Here is an 11,422-nt window from a genome sequence, read left to right on the forward strand (position 1 = left end):
GACTTGCACAGGGACGTTCATGGATGACGTAATCAAGTACACACTGCTGCCCCACCATTATTCACCACTAAATTAGCGGGCTGTCAAATCACGATGGCTGTTCTTTTCCCAATTATCTCCAAGCAAAAGCCGTCTTCATCGAGAGACAACGGCTCGCCGATCCGCCGCAGGATCACTCGCCCAGATACCCCCCACACACGTCATGCCGTCTGCACGACAAACTCTGGCCGCTACGTCTTTGGTGCGTGCCGCCAGCCGCAGGTCCGGCTGTTTCTGGCGAGCCTCGACTTTTTCCCTCCCCCACCGAAGCTACTCCTCGTCAGCCGAGCCGCTCGTCGTCGTGTCCGACCTGCCTGCGCCCAACTCGGGCCACATCCGAGTGCTTGAGCTGAACCGGCCGGACGCGCGCAACGCCATCTCGCTCGCGCTTCTGGCGGCCCTGCGCGGCCAGATCGAGGCCGTTGCGGATCAGTATGACGGCGAGGGCAACGAGCTGCCCGCGGCCAGGACCGCCGGACAGGATGGCCTGGGGCCTACACGGGCATTGATCCTGGCCAGCGCCGTCGACAGTTGCTTTTGCGCTGGCGCTGACTTGAAAGAGCGACGGACGTTTACACAGGAGGAGTGAGTTTCAGCGGAGACGTGTTTCTGTTCGACGAACGGTGCAATTGCGTGCGACTCGTCTGCTCACACTCTATGTCATATCTCCAGAACGAATGCCTTCCTTGCCGACCTGCGCGGCACGCTCTCTGCACTCTCGGTGCTGCCCATTCCGACAATCGCAGCGGTCTCTTCCGTGGCCCTGGGCGGTGGCTTCGAGCTGGCGCTGTCCACACACATGCGCGTGTTTTCGAGCAATGCCTTTGTCGGCCTACCCGAGACGCGCCTAGGCATAATACCCGGTGCTGGCGGCACGTACCGTCTGCCTATGCTGATCGGTGTTGGCCGGGCCCGCGACCTCATCCTGACTGGACGGCGGGTGTCGGCACCTGAGGCATACTTCTTGGGCATCGCAGACCGGTTGGTCGAGGTCTCTGAGGAGGCTGAGGGCGAGGGTGAAAACAGCGAGAAGGACGAGAAGGAGAGCCAACAGAAGGTGCTTGAGACGGCCCGCCGGGCGGCGCTCAGCGAGGCCGTGCGACTGGCCGAAGAGATCTGCTCAGGCGGTCCTGTGGCTGTACGGGCAGCTCTGCAGGCGGTGCAATACCCGACTGAGGCCGTCGAGAACGCAATGTACGACAAGGTCGTGGCCACGCACGACCGCAACGAGGCGCTGCGGGCCTTTGCCGAGAAGCGGCGGCCGGTATTCCAGGGACAGTAGTGCAAAAGAGAATCTGGCACGCAGTACACAGCAATAAGGGACAGCAGCTTGGTACCCGGTCACATTTTTAGTTCAGCTAGCGTCAATGCTACCGAACCGAAACAATACGCAATCTGTTGCTCGCTAACCTTGCCAGTCGGCCAGAGCTATTGCTAATTACGCAAGAAAAGCTGCACATGTGGCTGCAAACGGAAAATGCACCACCGCATCTTAACTCCTGGCATGAATGCGCCATTTTCCCAAATAAAAATTTCGAACAACCGAGAGTAGCCCGCCGAGGACACAAGGCCAACGTAGGCGTACACTGCGATGTGCTGCCATGACCCAGTCCGGTAACGGTCAACGAGCGACGAAGAGCTCACGGCTAGCCAAGAATCAAAAACACGAGCGGTCTCTCCGAGGCCAGCCGTCCCAGCATCTGATCAAAGCAAAGCAACGTGCGTTTGGCCATCAAGCAGATTGCAGGAAGGGGAGAGCCTTGAGAAAGATGTGGTGTTCATGTTCTCATGTCGCATGTTAACCGAGATGCTTCTGCAAACGGTTGTCTGACCATTGTTATTAGTACCTCGCATCCCGATCAGTTGCTAATTCGGGCTTCTTTCTCCGCTGCTTTTTTAACGTCTTCAGCAGTCCGTCCAGCTCTAGCCCAGCCTAACTATAAATTAGAGAACCAGAACATGTGTATTGGGATGAAGAAAGTAAAATACGCTGTGGGTAACTACGGCTGAAAGGCGTATATAAGTACGATTCAGACCTTTTGTTTCTGAGATTTGAATCTATGCGCTTTTGGATAGCAAAGTTGTAAAACAAGAACTATAACATTTAGAGATCCCAACATTTCAGGGTGAGAAGAAGGTCGTTAATTATATTTTCACATCCCGCTGATTTCTTTGCAATATTCACAAGTCAAAGTTCTGTAGTGGCCTCGTAACAAAAATAGTGGACGCTTTTATCTCTGTCAGGAATGTAGAAGCCTTTTCAGTGCCACCATCCAGGCAGCATTAGCTTTGCAAGTTACGGATATCCTGACACGTATCAATAGAGCTTTTGTGTCCGTGTGTGAACGCCATCTTTGAATCGGATGCTAATTGACAGCAGCCCGATGGACGTTCCTCCATCGGATGCTGAATTATCAGCAGAGCAAGCTGGCACTTAGTCATACAAGTAAGGTTCCGTGGTCTAGTTGGTTACGACGTCTGCTTCACAAGCGATATGAGATCGCAGAAGGTCCTGGGTTCGAGCCCCAGCGGAGCCAATGTTTTTGCCAGCCAGAATAGGTTTTTGCCGATTTTGCTGCGGCTGTGCACAGACCAGGCAGGTATTTCGGCTCGGGTTTGCACTTTAGCCTCAGATAGCTGTTTTTTTTTTGTATACATAGCAAGCCGGTGGGACCATATTTTAAGATCGACCTTCCCCAGTTTTTACACTCAACTCTTATTCGCCGGTTGGCCTACGGACGAGAACCAAAAAGCCAGATTCTCAGTAAGCATTCAGGACAAGGGCTAGTGCACGAGGGAGGGTCGAACCACTGCACTGACTGGTATCTCTGTTCTATTTTCTGACAATTCACATGGTCTAGTCCGGTTCGCTAAACAAATGCACCTTTACAATGTATGAATGCGTGATTTTCACGCTGCTACTGCACTAATGATCACCCTTCTGGAAGCCGTCCCACCGCTGAAAGTTGCCGGCATCGAGATCAAAGAGATCGAGTAGGCGGCCGACCATCTGGTCGAGAAGGTCGTCTATGGATGCGGGTTTTGTGTAAAAGGCAACCATGGGCGGCGCGATGATGGCGCCCGCCCTTGTAACCTCGCTCATGTTGCGCAGATGGATCTCGTTGAAGGGGGTCTCGCGCACGGACAAAACGACGCGTCGGCGTTCTTTCAGACAGACGTCGGCGGCGCGGGTGATAAGCTCGTCGCAAATGCCGGCGTTGATGGCGGCCAGCGTCTTGACCGAACAGGGCACGATGAGCATGCCGTCGACCTTGAATGAGCCGCTGGCAATGGGCGCCGCGAGGTCGTGCGGATTGTAGGTGAAGTCGGCCAGGGCGCGCACGCCTGCAGCCGTGTAGTCGGTCTCAAATTTGATCGTCTCGGCGGCCCATTTGGAGATGATGAGATGCGTCTCGACGTTGAGGCGACGGAGCTGTTGCAGGGCACGGATGCCCAGAACGGCGCCCGTTGCGCCGGTGATGGCGACAATGATGCGCTTCCGTCGCCGGTCGCCATTGATGTGGCTTCCGCTAGTGCCATTTGTGCCATTTGCATTCGTACCATGCACGCCGGCGGTGCCATTTGTGCCGCTCATGCTGTCGGGTTGAAAGAAGATGCTAGTGCTATTCGATGCTGCCGAGTGCTGTTCGCTGAAAACAAGAGTCTGATGCTGTTTGCGCGGAAATGCAAAGGGCCGTTCTTGATGGACATTGAACGAACGGCAGGATTGGGTGGAGCCGAACAGAGATATATAATATATACGACGACGGCCCCCTCGAACTGGGACGGACGGCAGGCCAGCATTGCATCCGGAGTGACAGTCCGAGATGCTCCGAGTGGGCCGAGACTACTGCGTCATGACTGAGGCCAATCGGCGGACCCACGATGTCGGAGACCTCGGCTTTCTCGGTGGACATGACCTGATCGACGTCACCACCCACTTGACTATCCCCGTCGTCCGCGAAGCTCAGGGCCGTCGGGAAAATGTGTCCCCCACTCATTGGGAGTATCTATATATTCACCGCTTGGCACTGTTGCTTCTTTCCGGACGCTCGTTTCCTCACAGCCAAGCAGCCCAACAGTTTGCAGTACTTTCATTCTTATTCATTCACCAATCATGGCGTCCTCGCAAGACCTTCCGCACATGAGCTTCCGGGCTTTCGTCGACGAGCTTCGTGCCGACGGCGATATTGTCGAGATCAACGACGAATGCGATGCCGATCTCGAGGTGGGCGCCATCATTCGTCTCGCCTGCGAGACCGATGCCAAGGCCCCCCTGTTCAACAAGCTCAAGGGCATGGACGGCAACGGGCTATGGCGCATCCTGGGCGCGCCCAACTCGCTACGTGCAGACCCTGCCCAGCGGTTCGGCCGGCTGGCTCGCCACATCAACCTGCCGCCGACTGCGTCGATGAAGGAGATCCTCGACAAGATGGGCGCTGCCAAGAGCACCCCACCGATTCCGCCCAAGACCGTGCCTACCGGCTCCTGCAAGGAGGTCAAGCTGACGCCCGACCAGTTCGACCTCACCACCCTGCCCTCGCCCCAGCTGCACAAGTCTGACGGCGGCAAGTACGTGCAGACGTACGGCATGCACATTGTCCAGACGCCGGACGGCAAGTGGACCAACTGGTCTATCGCCCGTGCTATGGTGCACGACCGCAATCACCTGGTCGGCCTGGTCATCCCGCCCCAGCACATCTGGAAGGTCCAGCAGGAGTGGAAGAAGATCGGCAAGGACATGCCGTGGGCCCTTGTCTTCGGCGTGCCTCCTGCTGCTATCATGGCTGCCAGCATGCCGCTACCTGACGGTCTGTCTGAGGCCGAGTACATTGGCTCGCTCGTCGGCACCGCCCTGGAGGTTACCAAGTGCGACACCAACGACCTGCTGGTCCCGGCCAACTCCGAGATCGTCTTTGAGGGTTTCATGTCCTCCACCGAGACCGCACCAGAGGGTCCTTTTGGCGAGATGCACGGGTAAGCCCCTTTTCTCTTTTCTATTTCATTTTTCCTTTCTTCTTATTCTGTTTCTTCCCCCTTAAGTTATTGCTTCCTGCTAACCTAGACAGATATGTGTTCCCCGGCGATGCTCACCCACAGCCGCTGTACACGGTAAATATGATTACCCACCGCAAGGATGCCATTCTGCCCGTGAGCAACTGCGGCCGTTTGACAGATGAGACGGTAAGTAAATGCTAATAACACATACTATATGCCTATCTTTACTAATACGACCAGCACACAATGATTGGTCCATTGGTGGCCGTCGAAATCAACGTTATGCTCAAGGCAGCTGGCCTGCCCATCACAGACGCCTACACCCCCTTCGAGTCACAGGTCACGTGGTGTGCCGTCAAAGTCGACACGGCTAAGCTGCGGGAGCTCAAGACGACCCCCAAGGAGTTCTGCCGCAAAATCGGTGACTTGATCTTCAACACCAAGGTCGGCAGCACGATCCACCGCATTGCCGTCGTCGGTGACGACATTGACATCTTCAACTTCAAGGATGTCATCTGGGCCTTCTGCACGCGTTGTCGCCCTGGCATGGACGAGTATTTGTTCGAGGACGTGCCTGGCTTCCCGCTGATCCCCTACATGAGCCACGGCAACGGCCCCGCGAACCGTGGCGGCAAGGTCGTCTCCGACTGCCTGTTGCCGAAGGAATATACCACCGGAAAGAATTGGGAGGCTGCTAGTTTCAAGGAGTCCATCCCCGAGAGCGTGCAGGCAAAGGTGCTGGGCAACTGGAAGGCCTGGGGCTTTTAAGTCATGGACAGACGACCGTCCCATTTAGAACTAGCATAAGCATTAGTCATATGATTCAACGGGGACAATTCAAAAACATTTCTCCCACAACTCACGCTGGGTGCCATTGGATCAAAAGTGATGTAGTCAAACGCCTCTATGGGCAATGCAGAGCCAAAGTCGAATGAGCGCAGAAGCTCGTCAAACTCAATTGTTCTAACCCAGCTTGTCAGCCTGGCACATTCTCTCTGCTGTCTCAGGGGGGCAGGCATACTCTACTGACCCAGGGTCTTGATACATGCCCATTGCATTTCCGGCAAAAGCAAGATTCTCAGGACAATCCATCGGGTCTTCCCCGGTCTCCGTGTCCGGCTGGCCTCGCAGGCCTGGTCGGACTGTCCGCTGGCGCTCCTCTTCGGATATTTTCCGCAGCGCCTTCAAGGCCTTGAGCGACTTTCTGTGTGCAATCGTCATCTGTCTTGCACAGTCGCCCCCGGATGACGCGCCAGATTCCGACGCCAGGATCCCGTCGCCCTCTGCCAGACTCTTGATGAGTTCGTCCTGGATCTGTCTCGACTCATCCTCATTTCGCGTCTCCTTCACAAAGCTCAGCAGCAGCGCCGACGTCAGGCCGTTGTGCACAAAGGCCCACGATCGGCTGGCATATCCCGTCACAGACCTTGTCCGAATAAAGGCCTTGACACTGCGCTTCAGTGAATCTTGCAAACGAGCTAGGACCAGTTCTGCCTCGGCCTTGGTGAGGCCCTGAAGCCCGTCTTTTGATAGAATCGGGCGGCAAAAGGTCGAGATGGTAAAGTTCATGTTCACCTCGAAGCTGTAAAGCTCCTGGATGGCCTGGATCGAATGGCAGGCGTCTCGGCTGCGAAGATGGTCCTGAAGAGCGCCTTCCAAGGCGTCCATGTCGCTGAAGAGGTTCGTGTACCGGTCCATAGCTCGGTCTCCTGGCCGGCTTACCGCGTACTGCCAGTGCTTGAGCGTAAGGTGGCACAGCCAGTTCATAGCATGTCCATAGCTCAGTCCCATGGGGCCATCATCCATTCGCTGGTCGAGGACTGGGAGATCCTGCACCGAGTCCATATCATGCGATGCCGGTGGCCGGTTGAAGGCCAACGAGAGAAGCGCATCCTGCCATACAATGGCCAACCTAAGAATAACACTTGTGAGCAAGATCATCTCGTAATGAAATACTTGGCCTTGCCCTTTCTTACCGGATGCTCCGTGCCGTCTCAGCTGGCACCGGCGGTGGCCCTAGTTTTGGGCAGCTACTTGCTGCATGGATGCCCAGGGAAATGGCCATGCGGATCGTACTACCGCTCAAGATCCAAGCCGCCTGGGGATTGCCATCGTTCTGTAGGACGTGAGCCAGGATGACTAAGGCACTTACGCCCTCGTGAAACGGCTGGAGCAAGTAGTTTTCGGCCATGAGCATCTGAAAGGCACACCGTACTGTCCGTAGCCACTTGCGTGTCAGCAACAGGGAATCAAAGACAGAAGCCCGCACATACCGTGTCGTCGTGAGATGTTGCTCCGGTCGCTGGCGGAAAGGTCCGAGAACTGCCCACTCGTCGCCAGAATAGCGTGCACGAGGCACAAAAACTGGCGCCGGACCGGTACTGTCGCAGCGTTCTGCGCATCCGCGCCAGACAGGCCTCTGCTTCTGGCTCGCCGGTTGATGATCGCGCACAGCTCGCTCTCGACCGCTTCGATGTCGGCGAGGATAAGCTGGAAAGGATGCACTCTAGTCCGGTAGATGGAAAACAGGTCCAGCAGTTCTCGGTCTCGGGGCAAGTCGGCGTACAGGTCGTCGCCTTGCAACGAGGTCCCCGGGCGGCTGTTGTTGTCCATTCCGGGAACTCCCAGCAACGGCATGACGGCATTCTCCAATACGTCCCCTCGACCAGCATCGTCATCGACGCCATTCGTCTCCGAGTCGTGCTCTCGCGCAATGGCCAGCAGCGAGCCGCCACCCAAAAGTGGCATCCCCGAGGACGAAGACGGGGAGTCCTGCGTTGGTTGTGCGTAAGCACCATCCAAGGGCCTCTGTTGGTGGTCCAACGAGGGCGACTGTCGGTTGGGAGGTTCTGCGTGGCGAAAGGCAGTTGAAGCTAGCGAAGCTGGCGGCGTGGTTGAGACTGCAGGAACAGGCTGTACACTGCTCAAGCGTGCCGGAAATGGCGCGTCGGTGTAGATGCACAGGTCCGCATGGTCGCGTTTGATGCATGTCAGGCACGGGTGCTCGCGATTACACCGCACTTTGCGTTCTCGACACGGAAGACACGAGATGCGATTTCGCGCTTTTTGTCGATCGCGGAGAACTCGGCGAAGATCGGACGCAGACACAGAAACAGGGGTGCTAGTAGACCGTCCGTCAGCGCCGTTTAGTCGACTCTCGGGGGCCATCGCCGGCAGCCTTGGCATTCGCTGTTGTATTGCATGAGTTTCCGTTAAAACAACGGTCCTGGTGGAGGTTAGCGATCACGTAAGGATGCCCCTTGATTAATAATAGTTCACACGTGATATAAAGCGTAAAAGCACGTGATACTCTTTTGGGTTAATGCGACTCTTGTATCCTCTTCCAATGGAACTATCAACGAATTGATATCATTACTACGGAGTACTTTTTGTTTATTTTCGTCGACTGTCTCTTATTCCATAAGACGCATTTGGTCCTGTAGTATTCCGTGCATGTGCGTAAGACTATTTACAGACCGCAGAAAGCGTTTCGAAATGGACGTCTGCTCTTAGTTATTGGGAGACTGGACCAATTCCATATACTGAGCCTATGGCTACGGTTAAACATGGACGATGGTTTACCAGAGACTCGTCCATTGCTGTGTTGAACGTTAGGCTCGGTAGGCTCGGATATTTTCGCAGTCCGTGTCGTTTATGTGTAGTGGCAAGCACGGACAATAAGTGGCGTATTAGCTAGCTTCATTATGTGGTCATTTCTAGTTTCTGTCTCGACACACCGTATGGAGCACTACTATCCATTCCATTCATCTGCTCGTAAGCACGTCCGGGTATATAAACAACGGGTCTGGCCTCTATTATTTCCTCAAAGTTCTGCGTTCCTCTGATGGTGAGTCCTCGGCATGCTGCCCGTCTACTCCACCCATGAGAACACTGGTGTCCCTGACAAGTTAGTGACATGTCTAGAACTCACAATGGAAGTGCAGACCTACTCTGGAATTTCAAGATTCGGTAGGAACCAGGTAAAGATGATTGCCGGGATGGACATCCCGAGGGCCGAGTATGTAATGTATCGGATGACGTCGGAGTACTGTTTGTGACTGCTGTCAGCTGAGAAACAGAAAAGAAGGAAAGAAGAAAAGCAAGACCGGGAAGCTCACAGCAAGGTTGATTGCAATCCGATCGGCCGACCCCCATGTTGGTAGCGTCCCAGTGATGGAGTTGTACAGGGAATCAACCAGAGCAGACGAGGCATCGCTGCCCAGGCGCGCGATCAGACGCTCCCGCATCGTGTTAGTGTAGATAGCGCCGGCGATGGTGGAGCCCAAACTGCTGCCGAGATAGGAAAAGGTCCACACGACGGCGATCATTTGTGCGACTTGGCTGTGGGGGATGACCAGCTGGGGCGCAACCAAGGGGGCGGTCTGGATGATGCCGCTGCCGGCACCTTGAATGACTTGGACAATGAAGAGCTCGGCCAGGGAGTTGTGGGCACCTCGCAGGCGAATCATGACACCGTAGCCGATGAGGCGAAGAACAGTGCCAGACATGATGAGCCACTTGTAGCGACGGGCCCAGTACATGTAAAGTCCAGCAAAGATGCCGACGAGGCTTTGGATGACGCCGTTAGTGTAGACATAATAGGTATCGACAGTAGGACGGAAATTATGGGCCACAGCACCCCAGTCATAGAGGTATGTGTGGGTGGCACTGAAGCCGATACTGTCGGTCATGACCAGCAAACAGGACAAAATGATGGTGGCGTTCTTAAGGTAGAACATGGGGATGATGGGGTGACGCGAGTAGTACGTCTCGTAATAGGGCAGACAGATCAGCAGAAAGGCACCAATGATGATGAGCGCAATGATCCAGCCGGTCCTCCAGCCGTTCTTTTCCTGGGCCGCAATGGTCAGCGGTAGGAGGAAGCAGGCAAAGCCAGCAATGAAGAGCAACATGCCGCCGAGGTCGATCTCAGAGCAGAAGCCGTATAATGTAATCGTTTGCGTATGTAGGATGCCGAGCTTGCGCGCTTTTCGCTGATACCACAGGAGAGTGCCGATGATGAAGCTGGCGCCAAAGGGCATGACTGAATGAGTTAGATGATCGAGACAGACAAGAAGAACAAACGGGACGGTCATATGCAATGGTCGTGAAGAAGATACGCACGAAACGCAAACATGCCAATTCCCCAGCGCCAACCGATGCCTCCGTCAGACACGACACTGTTTACAATCAGGGCCGATACCCAAGGCGTGATGAGGAAGGGGAAGTAGCAGATGGCAAGGCCAAAGGACCGCCAGCGTGGACTGGTGATATCAGCAACGATGATGTGCTGGTATAGTGAGTGAGTGGCTGTTTCTCAGCTGCGTGCCTAATTGGGAGAGAACCCACCGTCATTACATTCATACCCGACTGGCCAATGTTGTAAAACACCATGCCGCCGGCGTACGGCCCAATCGACTTGGCTGATGCCATGAGGATATAGGCGAGAAGATAGAAGCACACGGTCATAGCCAAAGTCTGGCCACGACCGATGACGTTGGAGATCTTGGCGATGGGTGGCTTGGCCACGGCGAAAATGATGACTGTGGCTGTGTTGAGGGTACCCAGGGCCGAGAGGTTGTTGAAGTCTGAGGTCGAGTAATTGCTATAGGTAGAGACAGTCGAGTTATCAAGCTCGCTGTAGTTGTCAGCAGAGTGCCGAAGAGATCATTGCTGAGATCCAACGAAGCAAAAACTTACAACAAGGTCATAATCATGGCCAGTCTGGAGTCAGGTCAGCCTTCCGGAACACCATCGCATACATACATGCTCTTTCCGGAAACATACCCTATACACACCAGATAGAAGCCTTTCTTTCCCCAGACTGACTGTGTCGCCGCGATATTAGACACGCCTGCTTCGGCCTCGGCCACAGCCGCAGTTGTCGCCTTAGCCAGGCCCTTCTCGCCGCCATCATTCTCAGCGGCAGCAGCAGCTGCGCCGATCGGCGTCTCCGTTGCAGCGAACACGTCGGCCCGCTCGTTCGCGGGCACCCGTCGGATCATTTCCTTTAGTGCGTCTGTGAAATCCATTCTGGTGGATGTCGGCTGGTAAAGGGTCTCTTCCTGGAGAAAAGCGACCAGACACAGAGAAGACAAATGGGGGCCTCTTAAACCGTACGGAAGATGAACGCTGAGGTCTGTAGACCTGCCTCGTGGAACCCTCTCCGAGCCGTTATCTGCCCCGCTGTCAGGTTCGCTATCTGGAGGCCGGAAGATGGTCACTTTGGCAAAAGGACGAATCGGGACGCAGACGATCATCGCCGTGATAAAGGTCCTCGGAAATATGTGACAAGAAGGACGCTACCCAGATAAGGAAGGAGAGATGTTATACCACAATGCGCCCATTGGGTAGGAGTAGCCTGCCATTGTGTGTGACTGGCCGA

The 11,422-nt window shown here is 55.1% G+C and overlaps 5 protein-coding genes across 5 annotated transcripts; 2 read left to right on the forward strand and 3 right to left on the reverse strand.

Annotated features, from left to right (window-relative positions):
• Positions 1–202: 202 nt before the first annotated feature.
• Positions 203–1,321, forward strand: CMQ_6238 (mitochondrial methylglutaconyl-hydratase; the record flags this gene model as incomplete). The annotated part of the gene is made up of 2 exons (XM_014315303.1): positions 203–624; positions 712–1,321. 2 exons carry the CDS (start codon positions 203–205, stop codon positions 1,319–1,321), a joined length of 1,032 nt encoding a protein of 343 aa, XP_014170778.1.
• Positions 1,322–2,965: 1,644 nt separating this feature from the next.
• CMQ_5970 (phenylacrylic acid decarboxylase) lies at positions 2,966–4,040 on the reverse strand (the record flags this gene model as incomplete). The annotated part of the gene is made up of 2 exons (XM_014315035.1): positions 2,966–3,709; positions 3,924–4,040. 2 exons carry the CDS (start codon positions 4,038–4,040, stop codon positions 2,966–2,968), a joined length of 861 nt encoding a protein of 286 aa, XP_014170510.1.
• A 116-nt stretch (positions 4,041–4,156) lies between these two features.
• On the forward strand, positions 4,157–5,805 carry CMQ_6352 (carboxy-lyase-like protein; the record flags this gene model as incomplete). The annotated part of the gene is made up of 3 exons (XM_014315417.1): positions 4,157–5,016; positions 5,109–5,223; positions 5,278–5,805. 3 exons carry the CDS (start codon positions 4,157–4,159, stop codon positions 5,803–5,805), a joined length of 1,503 nt encoding a protein of 500 aa, XP_014170892.1.
• A 24-nt stretch (positions 5,806–5,829) lies between these two features.
• Positions 5,830–8,223, reverse strand: CMQ_6089 (c6 zinc finger domain containing protein; the record flags this gene model as incomplete). The annotated part of the gene is made up of 6 exons (XM_014315154.1): positions 5,830–5,835; positions 5,901–6,000; positions 6,068–6,949; positions 7,014–7,135; positions 7,190–7,251; positions 7,311–8,223. 6 exons carry the CDS (start codon positions 8,221–8,223, stop codon positions 5,830–5,832), a joined length of 2,085 nt encoding a protein of 694 aa, XP_014170629.1.
• Positions 8,224–8,852: 629 nt separating this feature from the next.
• On the reverse strand, positions 8,853–11,069 carry CMQ_6024 (siderochrome-iron transporter; the record flags this gene model as incomplete). Its single annotated transcript, XM_014315089.1, has 7 exons — positions 8,853–8,928; positions 8,988–9,085; positions 9,156–10,081; positions 10,162–10,327; positions 10,387–10,642; positions 10,738–10,761; positions 10,825–11,069. 7 exons carry the CDS (start codon positions 11,067–11,069, stop codon positions 8,853–8,855), a joined length of 1,791 nt encoding a protein of 596 aa, XP_014170564.1.
• Between the last annotated feature and the right edge of the window lie 353 nt (positions 11,070–11,422).

The sequence above is a fragment of the Grosmannia clavigera genome (genome assembly GCF_000143105.1).
Source record: "Grosmannia clavigera kw1407 unplaced genomic scaffold GCSC_167, whole genome shotgun sequence".
In the NCBI taxonomy this organism is placed as follows: domain Eukaryota; kingdom Fungi; phylum Ascomycota; class Sordariomycetes; order Ophiostomatales; family Ophiostomataceae; genus Leptographium; species Leptographium clavigerum.